Below are 23521 nucleotides of genomic sequence, written 5' to 3'. Positions count from 1 at the left end.
GCAACAATGTTGGTAAAAATGTGGAGAAACTAAAAATATCATAAATGTTGGTGTGAGTGTAATTGGTAGGTCACTTTGGAAAGCTATTAGACTAAAGGCTGTTTTGCTAATATGCTATTGTGGGTTGAATGGTGCCCCCCTCCCCCAAACAAAAAAGATGCTGAAGTCCTAACTTCTGGTACCTGTAAATGTGACCTTATTTGGAAACAAAACGTTAAGCTCAGACGGTTTTACTTGCAAATTATTCTAGTGTTCCAGAAATAGATTTTTCTATATGTAAAAAAAATCTTACAGAGTATAAATAGTAGGGTTCATATTCCAATATATTTGTAAAGCTGTTATCCTTGCCACTAAAACCAGAAATGGATAGTAAAATAAAGAAAAATGACAAACCAATATCTCTTATGTATACAGATGCAAAATCCTAAGCAAAATTATTATTCACCAAAAATCCAGAAATACGTAAAAACAATATACAATAACTTGAATTTTACTCCAGGAATGCGAGGCTGATTCAACATGAAAACATTAATTAATGTAATTCACTCCATTAATAGATTAAAGAACAAACTGAGTCACCTCAGCTTTCAACAACTGTATAAGAACTCATAGCAATCTAGTAAAAAAAGGTAATTTTAAAGAATAAAATTAGTATGCACAAAAAATTCAGGGCAACCATTGTACTCAATGATGTAATGTTAAGTGTATTCTTTTAAAAATGAATAATGAGCCTGAGATGCCCACTATTACTGTATATTCAGCCAGTACAGTAAGATAAGAAAAGGAAATTTGAATCATAATGATTGGAAAGGAACAACTCACAGAAAATATAACTATACAGAAAATCCAAAAAAATTTTATGAAATTTTAGAATTTGGAAGAGATATTAGAGAATCTGTTAATCTTAAGATTGAAAGTTTATGAATGGACTCCAGGCAGCACACTCACCCATTCGTGGTCCCAATCTGAGGAATCAGTGTTTGAAAGACAAAGGCACTTCTTCTATTTTCATGATTTAATTCCATTAATTTTCAGTAAACATTGCCTACTTGTTGTGAATTCAAAAAAATATGAATACTCCCTGGCTGGTGTAGCTCAGTGCATTGAGTTTGGGCTGTGAACCAAAGGGTTGCCAGTTCGATTCCCAGTCAGGGCACATGCCTGGATTTTGGGCCAAGTCCCCAGAGGGGCCCACATGAAAGGTAACCACACATTGATGTTTCTCTCCCTCCTTCTCCCTCCTTTCCCCTCTCTCTAAAAATAAATAAAATCTTTAAAAAAACATATAAATACCATAAAACTAGATAAGATAAGCTAGAACAAGGAGAAATATTTGTAATACACATAACTGACAAAGGATTATTATCCATGATATGCTGAGAACTCTTATGATTCAACTAGAAAAAGAGAGTCAACCTAATAGAAAAATGGGCAAAATATGTGAATAGACAGTTCATGATAGAGAAAACATGATAGTCCAATAAATATATGAAAATTTTTTTGTACCATTAGTGATCATGGTGATAATTGAGCTTACTGTATAATTTAAGAAATCTAAAAAAGAACAACTGAAGAAAGCAAAGTTAAGGTTAAAACCATAATAAAATATCCATGAATTAGTAAAAATTAAAATTTCTGACAATACCTTATATTGGTGAGGATGTGGAGAAACAAGAACTCTTGTATAATGCTAATGTAAATGTAAATTACAAAAACACTTTGAAAAATAAATGGTATTGGCAACTTGATAAAGTAGATGTGCATAACACAGCATCTGGCCATTCGCTAATTCCATGAAAATTCTTGCACATGGACCCAAAGAAATATGTACAAAAATGTCCACAGTAGCATTGTAAAACCTGAAAAACAATTCAACAGTGCAATAAATATATTGCACTATAATCACATGTAGAATTCTATGCAGCAGTGAAAATTTAATAATTTTATGCTTCAAAATCGATGAATCTCAAAAACTTAATGTTGGGTAAAATAAGCATATCATAGAAAATAACGAAGTATTAACCTATTTATATAAATAAAAACATGGTCAAAATGAATTATTGCATGATGTAGCCATAAACACATGTTGTAAAATTTAAGGAGATAATTATCACAGACTTAAGGCAAGATGAAATTAGAGGATGTAACAGCAAAGACACTTGACAAGCTTCTAAACTATTGCTAACTATTTCTCAAGATGTGTGTTTAGTACTTAAATGTTGAGGTATTCATTTATTATTTTACACAAAACCACAGAATGTGCACTGTTTGAATAAGACATGTCAACCAACAGTCCTTGGTGCTGAGTCCTGCAGGGTCCAGCGGCACAGCCTTTCCTATCACCCAAGCAGGGTATTTGAGGATTGCCTTTCATGTGGGCTGAGTATACCCTCTTCTTAAAGCTGAGCTTTGGTTGCTGTTAGCAGATCAATAGCAATCCCTGGGAGGGATTTACCCAGGCCAGTATGCTGCAAGGATTGACCGTGACCACTAATCATTAACCTCTGTCTTCTGTGGAGGATCAGCTGTGCAGGGGGAGGGTGGTGGTGCTCCGACATGGTCTGTAGCTGTCCATTGGGTGTGCTGGCCTTGGAATTTTCCTGGTGGTGCAGGCCACGGTCAGCCTCCATCTGCGTTTTTCCCAGGGCCACCCTGCATGAGCTATAAAGCAATCTGGATAGCTGCTACTTGTGCTGGGCTTGGAGATTCTCAGGAGAAGCCAAATTGTGAATCTGGTCTGGCTGCTGCTAGTGCTGGGCATGGTGCTTACTGAGGCCAGCTGTTGCTTTTTTTGAGAGGACTTAGGAAGTTGTGCAGTATGAGCTGAGACCAGCCATTCATATGGAAAAGCAACTTGGGTGGACCCATCAGTTGGGTGTTGTTGAGTTTCTGGGGGTCTGCAAGGCAGGTCAAACAGTGTTACCCAGGTTGGTGGAGTCTCAGATATGCACCAGCCTGCGGGCTTTGTGGTTCTGTGGGAGAAAGGCTCATAAAAGGGACAATGGCCTCTGCTCACCCTGATGCCAGACACTTTAGCATCTCCTGGTATGCCACTGGTGCTCTTCAAGCTTCCACTCCACTGCTGAAGCTCAGAGGGAGTGAGTCTGAGTAGGTGAGTCCATGTGTGGGTTTATTAAGAGGAACTGCTTGGGCCTCTACAAGTTTCTTCCACCAACTCAGTCTCTGCTGGTTTTTGCAGCCAGAAGTTGTGGGAACTTATCTCCCTGGCACTGGAACCCTAGGCTGAGGAGCCTGGTGTGGGACTGGGACTCCTCGCTGCTGGGATATCCCTTCCAAATTTTTATCTACCACACATGGGTGTGGGGCCAGCCCATTCCGCGTCTGCACGCCTCCTACCAGTCTGGATGGATGGGGTTTCTTTAATTCCATAGTTGTCAGACTTCCATTCAACTCAATTTCTAACGGTTCTGAGTGATGGTTGTTCTATATTTTAGTTGTAACTTTGATGCGGTTGTGCAAAGAGGCAAACCATGCCTGCCTATGCCACCATCCTTAGGTCAGTGGTTCTTTACTTCGACATCTCCATTCTGCTGCTGAGCCTGTCCAGTCAGTTTTATATTTTTTAATTCTAAAACTCAATTCTATAATTGACTATTATATTTTTAGTTTTAAAATTTTCACTTGGTTCTTCTTTATATCTCCTATTTCTTTGCCAAGACTTTTAATTTTTTCATTTGTTTCAAGTGTGTTCATGATTTCCTGTTAAAACATTTTTATGTCTTTTTAAAAATATCACTTAGAAAATCCCTAAATCTGTATCATTTCAATGTTAGTATATATTAATTGTGTCTTTTCTTATTCAAGTTGAGATTTTCCTGGTTCTTGGTGTGGTGAGTGATTTTTGATTGTTTGCTGAACATTTTGATATTGTGTTGGGAGACTATATTTTTAAAATCTTCAACTGTAGCAGGCCTCTGATAAATCTGTGTCTGTTAGATATGTATGTAAGGTGTTATCTCCTTACCACCGGGAACAGGTGTTAAGCCTAATATTCCCATTCATTTTTTTCTATGTTTGGCTAAAGTAGGATGGACATTGTCCAAAGAGGTCTCTTTCCTGATCCTTGGGTAAAGAAAGCAGATTTTCTTAGGACTATTTCTTGTCTGCACCTGTTGGCATTTCTTGGTTGCAGACTTTCTGGTGCCAAATCTGGGGTATATAGAGGCTTAAAGAAAACCTAGACAACTTATCATTGTGTCACTTCTCAAGTTCTGAAGACTGTACCTACTTTGCCATTATCCTTTCCACCTTTATGACTCTTCTTATATTTGTTTTATACATTAAGTCTAGATATTTTAGTTATAGTTAGCAGGAATAATAGGGAAAATACATTTACTACATCTGGACAGAAATAAAAGTTCTTCTTTCTTTAAAAACACACACACACAAAAATTATGCAGTGGTTGGGCTATTGGATCTTTAAAGCTCATACCTGTTTTGATCTTCATAAGTTACTGTTGTAAAATAATGAAGGTGATAGTGACTGTAAATAGAAGAGCTTGAGAGAGATAATTTGTCTTTCTGTCACAATTCTTCCTACCTAAGTGTGATTAGGTAGAAAGAATGCTTTTCAAAAAAAAATTTAGCAGGTATTTTGCATTGAATAAATCCATACATTGGCATTTACTTATGGCAAATAGAATCGGGAGATGAAATAAGGCCTAGAAAGTTTCCGACCTGGCTGATGTTCTACATCTCTTTTGATGTTCCATATCAAGTAGTGGAGTAACTGTAACTTCTCTCTTGCTAAGTGGAAAACTTCCTGTTTCCCCATGCTCTGGTACTGGTGTTTAACACTTTATACACTTATTTTTCTAAGTTGGGTGAAGCTCCTTAAGAGTGCAGGGAACAGCTCCTCTACCTCTTGTTCCTACAGATGCCTAGTACAAGCCTTACATACAGTAGAGGCTCACAGATACCTGACACAATTATTCCTTCTGTCAGCCTGGGTAGCATAAACTTGGTGCCCCTAAGGTACAGCTACCTTGTTTTCAGACTTTGCAGAGTAGGCTCTGGACTATGGGACAGCATCTGACCAGGGCAGCCCTGTCTTTAAAAACCATTGAACTTGATGAGAAGACCTATGCTGGCTACTCAATGCAATGGAACTATTTATTGAAATCTTTTTTCCAGGATCTTTGTGTTTAGGGAGTCCTTTGAGACCTTAAGGCCAAAATCAGAGTTCACATCTTTGGTTACCAGCCATTCTTCCCACCCCTGGTGACTCCCATCTACCCACCTACCCTCGCCCTGTCAACAGAATAAATGTATTTGTTGACTGAATGTACCTATCCGTGAGTGAATGGAGAAAAATAGAGAAAAAGAATGGAATGACGTTGGAAGATACAAAGACTGCTGGACACCAACAAATTCTCATGATTTGCAAATTTATTGGCTGAGGAAGCATCGGGGTTGGGAGGTAGGTGTACAGGAACTAAGGCAGAAAAACTGCAGAACAAAACACAGCATGAATGCTCAGTGACTTCTTCCATGTGGGTTAAAACATAAATTTGGAAACCTCAGTGCAATATCATGAGAGCACTAAGCCCATCGGCGCCCACGGAAAACAGCTCCAGCTCCTTCGCCTCCGTGGCGTCCAGAGGGCCTTATTTGCACGGCCAGGTAGGCGCCTGCTTCTGCTGGGTCTGGTGGCACACCGGCACGCCCCCAGAGGAGCAGCCGTCGCCGCCGCCGCCGCCGCCGCCTGAAGAGCCGCCGGAGAAGCAGCCACCGCCGCCGCCACCCGAACTGCCGCCGGAGAAGCAGCCACCGCCGCCGCCGCCCCCTGAGGAGCCGCCGGAGAAGCAGCCACCGCCGCCGCCGCCCCCTGAGGAGCCTCCAGAGAAGCAGCCGCTGCCGCCACCGCCGCCCCCAGACGACCCCCCTCCACAGCTCTGCTGGGGCGCGCACGAGGTCTGGGTGGTCTGCTGGGAAGAGCAAACGGAGCCGCCGCCAGAGGAGCCCCCGCCGCAGCCGCCGCCGCCAGAATAACCGCCACCCCCGCAGCCGGAGCCGCCGCCGGAGGAGCCGCCCCCGCAGCCGGAGCCGCCACCGCCGCCGCTAGAGACGTCTCCGTAGCTCTGGTACGTGACCTGCTCGCAAGAGCCGCCGCCGGAGTAGCCACCGCCGCCGGACGAGCCCCCGCCGCAGCCGGAGCCTCCACCGCCGCCAGAGTAGCCACCGCAGCCGGAGCCGCCGCCGGACGAGCCGCCGCCAACGCACTTGACGACTCCACCGGAACCACCTCCGCAGCCTCCGGAGCCGCCGCCGCCGGAGTAGCCCCCACCACAGCCGGAGCTGCCGCCGCCGCCGCCGCCGCCGCCGCCAAGGGACTTGACGACTCCACCGGAACCACCTCCGCAGCCTCCAGAGCCGCCGCCGCCGGAGTAGCCCCCACCACAGCCGGAGCCGCCGCCTCCGCCGCCGGAGTAGCCCCCGCCACAGCCGGAGCCGCCGCCGGACGAGCCGCCGCCAACGGACTTGACGACTCCACCGGAACCACCTCCGCAGCCTCCGGAGCCGCCGCCGCCGGAGTAGCCCCCACCACAGCCGGAGCCGCCGCCTCCGCCGCCGGAGTAGCCCCCGCCACAGCCGGAGCCGCCGCCGCCGCCGCCGCCAACGGACTTGACGACTCCACCGGAACCACCTCCGCAGCCTCCAGAGCCGCCGCCGCCGGAGTAGCCCCCGCCACAGCCGGAGCCGCCGCCGCCGCCGCCGCCGCCGCCGCCGCCGCAGCCGCCACCGGAGCCGCCGCCGCCGCCGCCGCCGCCGGAGGTTTTCCCACAGAACACTGGCGGCTGAGGGGTGGGCTGCTTTCTCTGGTGAGACATCTCGTCGGAGGAGGAAGGGAACTGTGGCAGGAGAGCAGAGAGCGCATCACTGGACCAGTGGCAAGAGGATTCAGGGGAGGAGGCAGCTGTACCCATGACAACCCATCATCATCCCAAGTAGCACCGCCTGGCCAGACTCCATGGAGTCTTCTGGTTCAAATCTCTGAGAGCTTTCAGTTGGAATTCTTAGGATTGGTGCTTTAAAAAAAGAAGTTCGTCCGCTCTCTACATAGCCTAGTTAGTGGTGCCCATTTCTTTCTCTCTCTCTCTCCCAGCTCTGCCTCTGGCCTCTTGTGTGATTTTGGAGCTCCCACCCGTTTCCTAGCTTCCTGTAAAAGGAGAGGTTAGAGCACTTCATCTCTAAGAGCTTTTTAAATCCTAACAGTGATTTCCTGAGTACAAGTAGAAGATTATCACAAACCTTGACCTGGGGTGTGGGGGTGACTTTACCCATCCCCTGCAGAACACAAGGTTTGTCAGAACATCAGAGGGTTGTTGTACCGTATTCTCTGGAGAAACTGTTAGTTCAAGCGCTTGGTCTATCCCGCTAAGCTTGGCCATGATCCGGAGTCAGTTATTAGAAAAGGCAGGCTCCCCTGTGGGCCTGTCTGGACCCCATTGGTCTTCTGGATGAACATCTCTCATTAGATGCCGTTAACTACCACCCTTACTACTTGTTAAGTCCACGCTTGATGGAGGGGACCAAACTAATAGGAAATGGTGTCCCCTCTCATTTTCCTCTCAGAACATCTCCCTCTGTAAAACTGGATTCTCAGGGTTACTAACATCTCCCCCATCTGCAGCATTATCTGACTCATTCTCCTTACTATTCTGTGAGAATAGGCTCAGCCTCTCCTGACAAGTTCTTGAGGTCCAGCCCAGTCACAGGCCTTCTGGGACAGTCTCTGCAGAGTGCCCCCGCTGTGCCCTGCACCAGGTCTGCCCCTACAGGGGTACCAGAGAGTTAGGAGATAGTCTTGCTTTGTGAAGGTTACATTCTGGCCAGAGAAGACCAAACACCATCTGCACAAGAGCAGTTCAACCCCACTTCTTTCCTGCCAGAATCCCCTCGAAACATGAATGCAGCTGGGAAGGCAGAGGTCCAGTCACTCTCAAAGCAGAGAGATTCCTTGCCTAGCCTATGCAGGCCTGGGCCAGACCAGCTGAAAAGTCCAGGGTCAGTAGAACCCACACTTACCTGAAGGAAGGGTGAGTGAGGAGAGGGAGACGCTGGCTGTGTGAAGAGCACTGGAGCTTCTGAGGTTTTATATCTTAGCTATGAGTCAGCTATTGATTCGGACCAGCCTCTTATTACGTGACCCATGTTGTTACCCCACCTCTCTGCGATTGCAAGCATTCATGAAGATTTTGGCATTCTTGAGATGGGCAGCCTAGTGTGTGACTTGCCCATTCTCTGATGCAACCGTGTGGCAGGCTGGGCAGGGGGATGGCCAGCCAGAGTAGATGGCTGACATTGTTTTCAAAACTTCTAGCATGGGGTACATGCCATAACCAGAGGGCCATGTTTGAGGAATATGTCCTTGACTCTTGAGGTAGCCTAAGAGACTCACACTGAAGATTTCAGTTCTTGGTCCAAGGAGCAGAACCTTTCAAATCCTACAGTTTGGATTCTGATCCCATTGCTAGGAAACCCTGTAATTTTAAAGAGAACTTGCCCCTGTTCTTACAAAGTCTATTCCCCAGTGTCCTACGTGCTTTGCTGGGATGTTTCTGTCTTGTCCACTAGCTTTTCCCTAGCACCCAGTTCTGGGCTGCACATCACGGGTACTGCTGCAACTAATAGGACACTGAAGAGTACTTTGATTTGTTCCTGGAGACAGCAGGGGATCTGTGAAAAGTGATCATTGATACTGAGTTTTCTTGCAGAGGAGCAAGCTAGAGATCAACCACATAGTCCTTGCCAACACAGCCCTTTGGCTTTGGTTTCATGTGTTCTTGTGTGGGAACAGTGACCTCAACCTAGTAGGCAGCCATGGAATGGAATGGACTTGAGGTTAGGTGTCTGAATTTGGGTGCTCCCTTTGCTATTTGCCTCCTGTGTCACTTTGGGTAAAGTCACAGCACCATAATAGTACCTGCACATGGGAGACTCTCAGTATTTTCTGACTTGAATGAACAAGCTCAGTTACTTTATCTGTCAAATAGGAATAGGCCCGTTTATGGGCCCGTCAAGAAGGAGTAGTTTTATGTAAAGTGTAGAAGGTGAAGCTGTTCTTTTATTGTTTCCTTGTATGATAGTACATTTTTGTTTCTAACTTGTACTATGCTTGGACACCAAGGTCAGGAGGGAGTCCATGAATGACTTGAAGCAAGCTCTTCTTTAGGAAAACAACTAAAAACTTTCTTGTTGACCCTGGGCCGGTAGCATCACCTCTGTGTTTGAAGAACAGTATGCTCCTCCTTCTTTCATCATTTGGACTCAATTGCTATTGTTAAAGATATCACATTTGAACTTTGTTCCACCCAGCTATGTGTTGTAATGATAGCTCCAATGATAAATTGGTGGTTAATTATGATGGAGTTTTAATAATCCAAAAGATCCTTATTAGGCTGTGAACTTTGGAAACTTGTGGCACTAGTTTTAGTTTGGACAGCATGAACTCAGGTGAACACAGGTGCTCCCTCCTTGGAGAATAGCCAGGAGGGAGATGGCATCTGTTGGGGAAGGCAGGTTTTTCAGTTTGAAGCTGAAGCACATGGAGATTTTGGAGGGAAACAGCTACCAACTAGATGATTGTCATGGATACAAAAAAAGAACATTTTTTTCAGTTGGATTGTACTAGAGAAGGGGAGCTCACGTGGCCCATGTTTCAGCACTTATCTGTGGGCCCATGTTAACCCCATCTGTGTGTTCTTTAGTTCTCAGGAAAATGTAAGCAAAAGTATGTCAGTGGTGTGTTCTTGAGAAGGAAAATCTTTCATTCTGAAATCATGGACTTTCTACTTTTTTTTTGGTGTTAAAATACAATTTTTTAAAAAAGTGATGGTGACAGGAAATTTTGTTTCTTTCATGTCCTTATCAAAATGAAAATTTGGCTATTATATATTGGTTACTATACACACACACACATTTTCTTTTTGAGAGTGATGTTACTTTTCTTTTTTTTTTTTAAAGATTTTATTTATTTATTTTTAGAGAGGGAAGGGAGAAAGAGAGAGAGAGAGAGAGAGAGAGAGAGAGAGAGAGAGAGATCAATGTGTGGTTGCTGGGGGTTCTGGCCTGCAACCCAGGAATGTACCCTGGCTGGGAATCGAACCTGGGACACTTTGGTTCCCAGCCCGTGCTCAATCCACTGAGCTATGCCAGCCAGGGCGTGATGTTACTTTTCTATGACATTGCAAAGTTTGGGCACCTCAAGTGTGAGTGATCTGAAAGAGCTAGTAGTTTTCAAATTGCCAATATTAATTTGGAGGGCGTATGCCTTAAGAAAGATACGATTCTTTTTCTATCAGACTGAGGAGTCTAATTTTTTTTTCTTTCATTAATCTAGCTAACACAAGTGTACTGGACGCTGTGCTAAGCATTAAGGAAGAGGCCAAAAGCCTTTCAAAGCTGTGCATGGATCTCCTTGGTGGATTTGGGGAAGGGAGTAACTCCTTGTCTGTCTCTGCCACCTGTATAGTATTTCATTAGGAAAACCTTCTAACTAGCACATCTACTTTGCTAACATGTAGAAGAGGCTGATGCAATATAGTGTTGAGAGCAGTGCCAGATCCTTGGGTTCTCAGCCTGAGTTAACCTGCCTGAGGTGTGATTGTATGAATCTGGTTCCCCAATTTATTTCTCTAGACCAGCAGTAGTCCCAAAGGGTTATCTATATGGACAGCCATTGATGATCTCAATTTAGCATATCAGCAAGGAAATGATGGAAGTTTGTAGAATTAGTACGCTTAGGTATTTGGAGTTTTGTAAAACTTGGCATGTCAGACTTTTAAGATTTATACCCTTTAGACATTTAACTCCTACTCTGTGCTTGCTGGCAGGTCTGGGATCTGCAGTCTGACAGATTAGGACATGGTTCCTGCCTGGACATATATCCTTAGAGGGGACAGACTGTAAAGCAAATGTTTCACAGTGCCCAGGGTGGTGCAAAGCATTAATAGGTGTTCTGTAAATCCTGGTGGAATTGGAAGGGATTCTTCAGGCCCATTGACTAACAACAGCCATAGTATGAGGGAGACACGGTCCCTGTGTCCAGCAATCCCTAGTCTGAGGGGGGAGATTACAGCTTTTGAGTTTGGGAAACCCTCAGTGTGATAGAAGCCTGCTCATCACAATCTTTGATACCTAAAGCTGTAAATGAATTCTCATGACTGAGTGCTGACAACATTCCTGGCTGAGGGAAAAAGGGCAACAGGTGTCTCGTAAAGAATAAAGTGGACACAGGGTAGGGGATTGGGAGTGCTGGCAGGGCAGGCATAGAGCTTGGAAGCTTTTAAAGTGGATTATTTGAAGGGCAACAGTTTTCTCTAAGACTGTGGATCCAGAAGGTGTCTCAGAGTCTCAGCACCCTGTTGGCTGCAATTTTCTGACTCTCTCCAGCCTCCTGGGCAAGCAGTTTTTGAAGAGATGGTTGACTCTGGTTGCTAAGTGAGGAAAACAGCTTACAAGTCTGGGAGAAGTCCAGCTTTGTAGTGGCTCACAACTCTGTCCTTTTCCAGGAAGCTTTCTAAGGTTCATTCCACCCATGGTTCCATCTTTCTTGCCACTTCCCCTCTCTAAGGCTTTAAGGAACACTTGCATGACATATCCATTAGCCTTGTCTCCTTCAAGTTATACATTTTTTAATGGAAGTTATGTGTATATTTACTTTCTCATTTTTTAATTGTTATTCTGTTATAGTTATCCCAATTTTTCTCCTTTTGCTCTCCTCTGCCCAGCCCACCCCTGCTCCCAATCAATCCCTACACCATTGTCCATGTCCATGGGTCATTCATACATGTTCTTTGACTAGTTCCTTCCCCTTCTTTCTACTATTACTCCTCTCCCCCAGCCCCTATGGCTGCTGTCTGTTCCATGTTTCTGGTTCTATTTGCTCATTAGTTAATTTTGTTCATTAGATTGCCCTTAAAAGTGAGATCATGTGGTATTTCTCTTTCACTAATTGGCTTATTTCACTTAGCATAATATTCTTTAGTTCCACCCATGCCGTTTCAAAGGATAAGAGTTCCTTCTTTATGCTGTATAACATTCCATTGTGTAAATGTACCACAGTTTTTTGATCCACTCATCTACTGATGTGTACTTAGGTTGTTTCCAGCACTTGGCTATTGTAAATAGCACTGCTATGAACATATGGGTTCAAAGTTCTTTTGAATAGTGCTGCTATGAACATAGGGGTTTATAAGAATTCATAAGGTGTTTCAGCATTCTTAGGGTATATTTCCAGCAGTGGAATCACTGGGTCAAAAGGCAGTTCCATTTTTAATTTTTTGAGGAAATTCAGTACGGTTTTCCACAACCAAAAATACACTAGGGTTCCTTTTCTCCACATCCTCACCAGCACTTTTGTTTATCGATTTATTAATGACAGCCATTCTGGCAGGTATGAGGTGATATCTCATTATGGTTTTAATTTGCATCTCTCTAATGGCAAGTGATGTTGAACATCTTTTCATATGTCTATGGGCCATCTTTATGTCTTCTTTGGACAAGTATCTATTCAGATCCTTTGTCTATTTTTTAATTGGATTGTTTGTCTTCTTGGTGTTGAGTCATATGAGTTCTTTATATATTCTGGAGATTAAACCCTTGTCCAATGTATCATTGGCAAATATGTTCTCCCATATAGTCAGTTCCCTCTTCATTTTGATGATAGTTTCTTTAGCCATGCAGAAGCTTTTTAATTTGATGTAGTCCCATTTGTCTATTTTTTTCAAGTTATAATTGTCCTTGAGAGGATAGTTCTTATTAGTTCTTTACTATGCACCCTAAGATTTATAAAGTTTATAGCCTCTTTGGGCTTTATCAGAACACATTGACTGTTGAGGCCCTTGCAGGTTCTATCATTCTTCTTTCCATGGAGGGGGAGCACAGCTGAGTGGTTCAAAGGTTCCCACGTAGCTTGTGGAATAGTATGCAGGGTGAGTAGTGCCCTCATGACATGCTTGTCTGGTTCAGACACTTCCCATGTAGACAGACTCTTGGTTTATGGACCACTGTCACATTCATGTCTTGTTCTTCCCCACAACAGTTCTGTGTGCTCAGTGATATGTTATCCTCATTTCCCAAATGAGAAGTGGCTCATAGAGGCTAATGGGCTTGCTCAAATTCCCATAGCTGTTAAACGACGAAGCCTGGATTCAGAATCAGATCTTTTGATGCTAAACCTTGTGTTCTTTCTAAGTACTATGTAGCACTTCTTTTTGGGTCAGTATAGGCAGAAGGAAGGGATGATGCCCCATTCAGGTTCAGGTTCACTCCCTCTAGGAGACAGGGAACAGAGGTTTCTCTTATGGATGCTCCCATATCCTTAGAGACAATACTATGCATTAGTAGACTGCAGGAGCTGGAAGAACATGTAGAGATCATCCAATTATACTCAACATTTGCAAAGATAGGTGAACCCAAAGCCCAGAAAAGCTAAACCTTTTTCCAAGGCCAAAACAAACCCTGGATCTCTGATCCACCAGCTTAGTACTCCTTCCACTGTCGATTCAGGGTATGACTTCTTTCTCCTGACAAGAGTTCCTCCAGTGTTGACAGTGAGATCAAGGAGTAGTTAAAAGTGACAGTAAAAGTGTTTATTGCTGAATAGATATGCTCAAGTAATCTGCTGGGCCTGGAAGTAAGTTGCTATTTTCACAAGGCCCTTTCATAAGTGAGCAGGTGCTGTGACCCTGAGGGCTCAAGGCCTACTTCCTGAGCTCATATAAAACCTTATGAGTAGGGAGGAGTAGTGAGCAGCACTTGTGGGTCCCAGTCCTACCCCTAGTCAGGCAGTGTCTCATGAGGCCTCTCAGGACTTATGTGTAAGGTGTTGGTTGGTTGTCCAAGAATGTTGGCTCTTTGATTAGCCTGTCCACTGAAATCCATGTTTTAATTGGATCCCGAGGCAAACATCATCTTGAAATCAATGTGACAGAAGAAAAAGCACAAGCATTTCAAATCCATAGCCCTTTAGGCTCTTTGGCTTAAAGCTTTAACCGAGATAACTGGTGCCAATGCAATTCTCCTTTGCTGTGGTCATTGAGAAGCAAGATAGTGCTGTTTCCATTTTGGTTTCAAATCCATTTTTTCAAAAAGATATGAATGCTTTTAATGATGAAGATAATTATAATTGATTGAAGCCTGGGATTTCTTAATATGTAAAATGGGATACACAAAAGAAGTAAAACACCACTGTATCCCATTACCAGTTCGTTACCATCTACTTCTAAATTTCACAAAAAAATTTCACCTTTTTCCCATTTTCTCACATTTTTATCTTCTACCCTCACATAAACACTCATAAAATGCTTTCTCTTTTGTCATTCTTAATTCCTTTTCTTCCTTTCTCCCACTGTGGCCCTTTTGGAAAAAAAGAACACGAGACAAATGCATGCAATTATTACAGGCTTCCTATTAGGAATGTCTTTTTCAAAGTAGGAAGATACCAAAAATTAACCATAGCATTTGGTAGTGATATAGAAAAAAGAATATTAGACTGTTATCATCTGTTTAGTCTTAACATTTTGGTAAGTCATAAGTAAATTCTGATACACAGGTGCTGCTTTTAGGAATTCCCTGGGGCTGCATTGGGCTGTGAGTGTGACTGCTCTCTTACTCACAGACTGTTAATAAGATTTACTACTGAAAACCAGAATCTGGATCCACTTTCTGTCTTGACCAATAAACCTTGTTTCTTGGACTTGCTGGTTATCCTTAATTTTTGCTCATTCAAATTATACTCCTTATTTCAATAGCTGAACTTGTTGAAATTAGGTGGATGACTTGGGACAAATCTTCCACTGCTTGAAAAGGTGGAAATGATCATGATTTGGTTGTAGGCCTCTAGTGACTTCATTTAGATCTATCCATGTGCTCAGAGAATTTCAAGGTGAGGGCCTATGAAACCATTGTCTACATATGGAGCAGGTTTTTAGGGCCTTCCCTTCTGGCTTGGAGAACCATCCAGGCAAGATCAGATTCCCCTGAATCTCCATATTCCTATCTAACTCAGGGCTGGGCCCTAGAGTGAGCATTTGATAAATATTTGTTGATTAGCCAAAGAAATGGTGAGAATTTAGTCTTATCTCCCAGGACAAATGTAATCTGATTTAGTTTTCCGTGGAGAGTAGCTTAAGTAAATTGTCCATGGCAAACTGCTCTTCTCTGTCATCCCCTACCTTTTATCCAAGGTGCCTAATTTCCCTATTGTCTCCTGCTTCCTATTTTTCAGAATATCCCTTAGATCACAGCTTTCCCGAGACCTTGACCTCCTGTGGTCCAGTGGTCAGCTTTCTGGCCGAACCCAAAGTAGCACCAGGGGAGCTGTGAGGTATGCTAATCTCTGGTATGTTCTCAATGATAGGGATCAGAATTTTTTCTCTTCTGATGTCTTGCGGTCTTGTTGAACCTGTGCTCTAAACCTGGCCCAACCACTAATGACCTGTGAGCTTGGGCAAGGCACTGTCCTCCAGATCTCAGTTTCTTCACTTATGAAGTCAACCTGACTTTTTCCCATCCAGGATTCCTTTATGCTTCTCCTTTCATGGCTCTTCCCTGAACACAGAGAAGGGAGAGATGAGGTTGGCCAGAGGCAGTGACAAGGAAGAAACTAGATGGGATGATAAGAGCCATGAGCTGCTGGGAAAGAACACAGAAATTTTCATACCTCCATGGGTGCCAGCCTCAGACTCAAATCAGGGGCACTTGGGGAACTTCTCTTTCCAAGAGTGATTCCCAACCAGAACTGATTGTGGAGAAGGAGGAGGAGGGAGGGGTACAGCAGGAGGAGGACCTCTGAGGAAAGTTGGCATATGTTATGAGTAACCCTTGCTGAGTATCATTACCCAGCATGGGTATAATTGCACGGGATTAAGAAAGGCATGTGGGCAGGGTAGGTTGCTCTAGGTTTTCCCATAGTTAGTATATGTGACTTTGGATCCCAGAAAAGGATTAATTTGGCTCCTCAGTGCTCCTTGGCAGTGATTCCCCTTTGGTGGTGGAATTGGCCCCCTAATCCTCTAGTAAGTCATTCTACTGTAAAAATGCAGAGGAAAAGTAGCTTCAGTACAAACTGAAAAGCAAAGCAAAGAAAAAAAGGCACCTATAATTCTAGTATCCAAATACAACTGATGTTCAACTTCTGATGACTATTTTTATATTCTCTTTTTTCTTTTTATTTCTACTTCCCTTGTATATTAATTCTCAGTTTTGGGTGCTGATTTTTCATGTCATATTGTTATCTCACACATATTCCCATTCCCTCTGTGGTCTCTGTAGCCATTCATTTTAGTGGTTGTGATCTATTGCCCACTCCTATTGTTAGCACTTACACCTTCCAGTTGTTCTGTGACCTCCGTACCCTTGAGAAGTCATTATTGAATTTCACTGGGTCTTGGTTGTCTCCCTGGTAGACTGCTGGCAGGGACTTTATCTTCCTTCATGTGCACAGTGTGGATGCATAGTAGGTGGGGAGAAAGGTTTGTTATGGGAGGAACCCCCAACCCTTTACTTCTAGTCTTTTCTGATTCTCCTTGTGCGGAACCCAGTGACTCAGTTCTCCTAGACTGTCTAACACCACAGATTCATCATTTCCCCTGCAAATGTTGTTTTCATCTTGTCTCCTTAAATGCCATCTTCTCTTCACAGCCTTCTAGGCCAGGATTCTCTTGGAGGTGTGTGATTGGAAGCAGCCTGTTTTAGTGTATGTGAGAAGATATGGGGAAAGGGCAGAGAAGGAGTTGATGATTTAGTGGGTGTTTGGAAAAGAAGTCTCTTAAGATGTTTGAGTATAGTGCTAGCCTAGAGCCCAAGGGATAAGGGGATGCAGAGAAAAAAAGAAACTGGGAACTTCTTGGAGGAAGTGGGTTTGGAAAACAGTAAAAACTGTAGGTAGGTGTCTCCAGATTTGGATTTTTGTTTGCATATTGTTATGTGTATACATATGGGTGTATGTGTGATATGTGTATGCATGTGTATATCTGTGTGTACATGTGTGTATGTGTGTGCAGTGTGTGTGTTTGTATTCTTTTCTCAGAAGCCCTGCCCTCCACAGACTTTAATATCTTCTTACACCCAGCTCTTTCACACAAAACCCATTCCCCCTTTCCTGGGAAAATGGGCAGGATTGCAGGCATTCTTCCCAGGTCCCAGGGTTGTTTGTTGATTCTCAATTGTCAGCCAGCCCTCGGTGTCCATAGCAACTGAATTGTGTTTGGAACCAACCCATATCATTCTCCATGACCATGGCAGTGGATTTGTCCTGATTATGTTGTTTTTCTGCTAAAAATCTTTAGTGTCCCCACATTAGGGTGAAACCCAGATTTCTTAGTCCAAAGGGCCTTATGTAGTTCAGTTGCTGCCCACCTTTGACTATTTCCTTATAGAAGCATTTTGCTCCAGATACCCTGCTACCCTACTGAACCAGGCTGCATTTAATGCCTTCATAGTTTTTTCTGTCCTTTTTCCTGTACCTGTGAATGTCCCCTTTCCGTCATTTGTCTAACTTCTATGTACCTTTCAATACTCTAACCAACATCACCCCTCTAAGAAACCTTTCCAAACACCTCAGTCTGACTGAGAGAGCACCTCATCTCCCAGCACAGTGATTCTGTCTCCCACTAGACTGAGGCCTCCTTGGAGGGGAGACATTGTTCATTCACTGTCTTGCATCTAAGCATCCAGCACGATGCCTGGCATAGCCCACCATTAATGCTGATAGGATGGATGAATGATGAATCAATGATGCCACATTGTCTGCTTCTGGAATTTTCAGTGGCCTGGATATCAGGTGTTTTAGTTTGGGTGGAGAGGACATTAAGTCTCTGTCCTATTTTTACCTCCCAACAAGATTGTTTGCTCCTGGAGGGCAGGGATGACCTTGCAGCTCTTGGTAAACCTGAAGCCTGTGGACACACCAGGCACTGAGTCAGTGTTTATTGAAAAAAGAAAGATGTAGATATAGCGTAAGAGAAATAGTCAATAATATTGTAATAACTATGTATTATCCCAGGTGGGTACTGGAAATATCAAGGTGAACACTTTGTAAAGTATTGTATATGATTGTTTAACCACCATGCTCTACACCTGAAATTAATACAAAATAATATTGAATGTAAACTTTAATGAAAAAATAAAATTAGACTTCTGACCAAGATGGAGGTATAGGTAGAAATCCTTTGCTTCCTTGTACAACCAAAAGAAGGATAACAACCAATTTAAAAACAATAAACAAGCAGAAATGTCAGAATCAAACTGCATGGAACTTTGACAACCAAGGAGTCAAAGAAACATTCACCCAGACCGATAAGAAGGGCAGAGATGGGAGACAGACAACTGAGCTGAGAGGATGTGCGGCAAGGCAGTGGATACCTTGGACAAGGCGGGACTGGCTGAATGGGAAACTAAAGACTCAAAGGTAGCTGTAAAATACTGTGGGAGTTGTCATGTGTGAGAAACTCCCAGTCTCACAGGAGAGTTTGTTGGAAAATGGGGCTAGAGCAGAGCAAGCGAGTAGCCTTGTTCTTTCTCTTACCCCTCTCCCACAGACAGCATCACAATGCAGTAAAGAGGGTTGTCCTGCCCTAGTAAATGCCTAAAGCTTTGCATCCTTGCAACATAACAGGTGTGCCGAGATGAAGATATATGGCCCAAATGAAAGAACAAATCAAAACTCCATAAAAAGAGCTAAGCAACAAGGAGATAGACAACCTATCTGATGCAGAGTCCAAAACATTGGTAATCAGGATACTCACAGAATTGATTGAGCTTGGTCACAAAATGAAGGAAGAAATGAAGGCTACCCAAAGTGAAATAAATATATATACAGGGAACCAACAGTGAAAAGAATGAAACTGAGACTCAAATCAATGATTTGGAACAAAATGAAGAAATAAAACATTCAACTGGAACAGAATGAAGAAACAAGAATTCAGAAAAATGAGAGCCTTCGGAACCTATGGGACAACTTTAATAGTCTAACATCTGAATCATAGGAGTGCCAAAAGGAGAAGAGCAAGAGCAAAAAATTGAAAACTTACTTCAACAAATAATGAAGGAAAACTTACCCAATCTGGCAAAGGAAATAGACTTCCAGGAATTCCAGGAAGCCCAGAGAGTCCCAAAAAATTGGATCCAAAGAGGAACACACTAAGGCACATAATCATTAAGTTACCCAATATTAAAGATAAAGAAAGAATCTTAAAAGCAGCAAGAGTAAAGAAGAGAGTTACCTACAAAAGAGTGCCCATAAGACTATCAGCTGATTTCTCAAAAGAAGACTTACAGGCAAGAAGGGTCTGGACAGAAGTATTCCAAGTCATGAAAGGCAAGGACCTACATCCAAGATTACTCTATCCAGCAAAGCTATCATTTAGAATGAAAGGGCACATAAAGTGCTTCTCAGATAAGGTCAAGTTAAAGGAGTTCATCATCATCAAACCCTTATTATATGAAGTGTTAAAGGGACTTAGCTAAGAAAAAGAAGATAAAAAATATGAACAGTAAAATGACAGCCAATTCACAACTATTAACAACTGACCCCCCCCAAAAAAACAGCAACCCCCCAAAAAACTAAGCCAACAACTAGAATAGGAACAGAATCACAGAAATGAAGATCACATGGAGGGTTTTCAGTGGGGAAGGGGAGGGGAAAAATGGTGGGGAAAGGTACAGGGAGTAAGAAGCATAATTAGGAGGTATAAAATAGATGGGGAGAGGATAAGAATGATATATGAAATGTAGAAGCCAAATAACTTATATGTACAACCCATGGATATGAACTAAGGCAGGGGGGTAATGCTGGAGGGCAGGGGGTGGGTGGGTACAGGTTGGAGTGGGAATAAAGGAGAGAAAAAAATAGAGAAAACTGTAATAGCATACTCAATAAAATATACTTAAAAATAAAATTAAAAAAGAGAAGGAAATAGAAGACGGAGGGAGGGAGGAGAAGAACAGATTTGTTTCAGGATTTTTGTAGCACTGTAAGTTTGATCTAATCAGAATAAATGACTTCCTGTCTTCCTCCCCAACTTTGGGTTCTCTGACCTACTCTGACAGCTACAAGAAATTACAAGTCCTGTTTTGTCCCCCAAAAGGGAGAGAATTGAGATTACTTTTAATGTTTTTAAGTGGATGTCAGAAAACATTTCTGAATTATTGGTGTGATATCATTATCAAGATGATTGTGATATTAATATCTTATTCACATATTCATGGTACTTAACTGTTCTCTATGATTAATTAGGGCATTTTATACCTCATAATCCCTCCTGGATCCTATATGGATTATAGAAGAGTTACATAAAATGAAGTGTGCTTGCCAATGGTGAATTGAAAACCCTCCTTATTTTAATAGGTAGGCACTACTTATTTTTTTTCTTTAGGAAAACATTAAAGTTTGTGCTAGAATTGGTATTTGAATCCCAAGTTCTTTCCTTACTAGTCTTGGAATTTGGAATAAGTTACTTGACCTTAGCATAAAACAGGGTATATAGGGTGGTGAACACACATTACAATATACATACAGATGATGTATTATAGAATTGTATGCCTGAAACCTATGTAATTATATTAACCAACATCACCCTAATAAATTCAATAAAAAACAGTGTATAAAACAATACCAACCTCACAATTATTATTTTAGTTATGACAGAACCAAATTCCAACCCTGGACCACGGAGTCAACATTTCTAATTGGGAGAAAAGGTTAGGAAATGGAATCTGAGAATATAAACCACTCGTTTGAGCATATGAGAATGAAGAGAAAAAGAAAGAGTCTTCCCCATTGTCTCTTTCTTTAAAAAAATGATTTGTTTTTGTTTGTAATCTGGATAGAGGTAGAAAATTATTTTACATATGTAAATATATAATGGTAATTTGCAAAGGGAATGAATAAAATGTTATTAAAATGTTACTTTCAATCTTCAAAAAGAACTTAATGGGTTTAATATTTTCATTAATTTGTTAATTTGGATAGTCTTTAAAGTAAAATTTTATTTTAGTCATCTTTTCATGCCATGAACAGAATACAAAGGTGATATTTTTGTAAAATTTTTAATATTTTCTAAAAATGTTTACATAACACTTTTAGTATGTATTAGAACAAATACTTTTTATGACATGACTTTTATGGATATTATTGCTTAGAATGAGGTGAAATATTTTAGTAATATACCTTTTAAAATAAATCTGGCAAAGTGAAAAGAACGAGTTGACCTAGAGGAAAGTATTAAATAATAATACAGGTGGTGCATGGATATGGGAAAAACTGAAAGAGGGATGTGAATTATTGAGTTTTTCTGAAACCCTGGATTACAATGTGAGTCCTGCTATTCCCCTTTGGAGAGTTCCAAATGTCCCCCTGGGGAATACAGACTGGTATAGGAGACCTGCCCCATGTTCAGCTGATGGCAGGGGGAAAGTTCAGAAGTGTAACTGGGTATAGCTCTCTCCCTTCAGAGACAGGTGGCTGAACCTGAGAGAGATCAAGATTCAGGAGCTGACTCAGAGTGTCTGTCTGTCTTTGGAGGCAGGCCAGAGGCATGCAGTGCAGTAGACAGTGTGTCCTTCGAGCCCCTAGTCCTACCCTTAGTGCTTCCAGCCTCTTCTATTCTGCCTCTAACTCATTGAAGACTGTCTCTGGGTCATAGTGAGACTTTGGTGACTGAATAAGTATCAGGAGATGAGAAGTGGAATCCCGGTTTTATCACTTGCTAGCTGTGAGACCACACGTAAAGTTACTTCACCTTTCTGAACCTATATGCAATGTGAGTTTGATTTGTTTTGTAGACATGAGGATTAAACAAGATCTATTATTTGGGAACGCTATTGAAAGATAGTAGATGTTTAACTAAATGTTGGTGAACTCAAGGAAAAATAGTACAATTTATTTAAATTAGAATATAGACATCTGTTAGTAGTTCAAAGTGGGTATCCATAATTGAAAACAAAGGATTTAAAAATTAAATTTTTTTGATGTGATTAAAATTAAAAACAAACAAAAGTGGGTCTCCATTCAGGGGCACATGATTTATAAGGGTCAGAATTATAGTCAAAAGGAGGAAGCTCTTTTGGTAAAATGTCAAGTGTCAGTGAGGATTGAGGGTGGAGAAGTGACCAGAGGAATCTTTCAGGGGCAGATATTCTCTAATGGGTTTGTCTTCCCTGTGGCTGATGTTGAGTTAGGGGTCTGGCTAGCCTTGTCCCTTTTGTCCAGTTCTCTTCTGTTTTCCTCTGAGGCACTCATTGAGTACTCTATGCTATTGTTACCAATGGTTACCAGGCTCCAACAGGTCTAGCAACTATCACTTGTTGAGCACACGCTGTGTGCCAAGCACTGTGTCGAATGTTCTCTACCTGTTACTTCATTTGAACCTCATCACCTGTGGGACTGACTAGTCTCACATTTTATAGATGACAAAAGTGAGGTCTGAGGAGCATAAAGAACTTGTCCAAGGTGATACACTCAGAAGTAACTGAGCCAGGATTACATCCAGGTTTGTCTGACTCCAATGTTTATGCTTTTAAAACTCTGCTATCCGGTGCAATACAATTCTGCATCAGTGTCAGCATCAACAAATATTTTCTGAGAGCTGTCTAGTTGTCACACATTGGTATAGACAGAGACAGCACACGCACACACAAATTCCCCTGCCTTTGAGAAACACATTCTAGCTCAGTAAGATAAGGACTGGGCTTTATGTAAACTCTGGGCAGCTTGCTCCATGCTATCTGATCCCAGCTTCCTCATCAATACTATGAGAGGGCAGGAATGGCTGATCCCCAAAGCTCCTTCTAGCTTTGACAGGACTGTGAAGCTCATGAGGGAAGGACTAATGCTTCCAATCTCTTAGAGTTCCTTGTACAAAAGTGCTGGCAGCCTGATCGGCCCCTTGTTTGGCAGATCTCCTCCCACTGAGGACACTGGCATTGGGTTGAGGGAGCATGTGGAGAGTTCAGCCCAAGATGACTTTGGGTCCAAAGGTCACTTTGTTGGTTTGGTCCATTGACGTTGGGGATCTTCCAGGTTGATATCTCTAAAGAACCCAGAAAATTAAGGATCCTAAGAAGCTGGAATTAAAGCTGATTTATTAAGCTTCCGTAATAGAATGGGGGAGACTGTTGTGACTCTATTCAGTAGGGGAAGCCCAGGCTTTAGGACTCCAAGGTAACCTTGCTTCAGGTTGAATAGAAAGGAGGTTCCCAGCCAAGCCTGATATTACCTATTCCAAGAAGGCTCTTCCAGTGCTAGGTTATGTGATTCCTTTCTGAACTCTTGTAACATTCTGAGCTTATTATTATTTAAGAAAAAGTCATTTTCATATTGTCTTTGCATTATGTGTTAATATGTGTTTTCCTTGCTGGACTAAGAACTCCTTCAGGGTGGAACTGAAACTTACTGGTCATCAAACCTCTAATACTTAGTCCACTGTCTGTCATGCAGTGGTGTCTTGTTAGTGTGGGTGAAACAAAGCTGAGGGGGAACATCATAACCAAGCTA

The 23521-nt window shown here is 42.5% G+C and overlaps 1 protein-coding gene across 3 annotated transcripts; it reads right to left on the bottom strand.

The window, feature by feature from the left end:
• Positions 1–5391: 5391 nt before the first annotated feature.
• Positions 5392–8179, bottom strand: LORICRIN (loricrin cornified envelope precursor protein). 3 transcript variants are annotated; one of them, XM_045816911.1, is made up of 3 exons: positions 8050–8179; positions 6479–6872; positions 5392–6436 (listed from the first exon to the last, which is right to left on the bottom strand). In XM_045816911.1, exons 2-3 carry the CDS (start codon positions 6849–6851, stop codon positions 5628–5630), a joined length of 1182 nt encoding a protein of 393 aa, XP_045672867.1. In that variant the 5' UTR covers positions 6852–6872; positions 8050–8179; the 3' UTR covers positions 5392–5627. The 3 variants fall into 3 exon arrangements, with proteins under 3 accessions (XP_045672867.1, XP_045672866.1, XP_045672865.1); XM_045816910.1 differs by having other exon boundaries at positions 5392–6583; positions 6620–6872; XM_045816909.1 differs by having other exon boundaries at positions 5392–6872.
• Positions 8180–23521: the final 15342 nt, after the last annotated feature.

Source organism: Phyllostomus hastatus, unplaced genomic scaffold (genome assembly GCF_019186645.2).
Source record: "Phyllostomus hastatus isolate PE091 unplaced genomic scaffold, TTU_PhHast_1.1 phas_scaffold_216, whole genome shotgun sequence".
Taxonomy (NCBI): Eukaryota; Metazoa; Chordata; class Mammalia; order Chiroptera; family Phyllostomidae; genus Phyllostomus; species Phyllostomus hastatus.
This window is presented reverse-complemented; position numbering and strand designations above follow the sequence as displayed.

What these genes read in the sequence shown, in the direction of transcription:
- LORICRIN (XM_045816909.1), bottom strand. Translation starts at nt 6,851, where the DNA reads ATGTCTCACCAGAGAAAGCAGCCCACCCCTCAGCCGCCAGTGTTCTGT.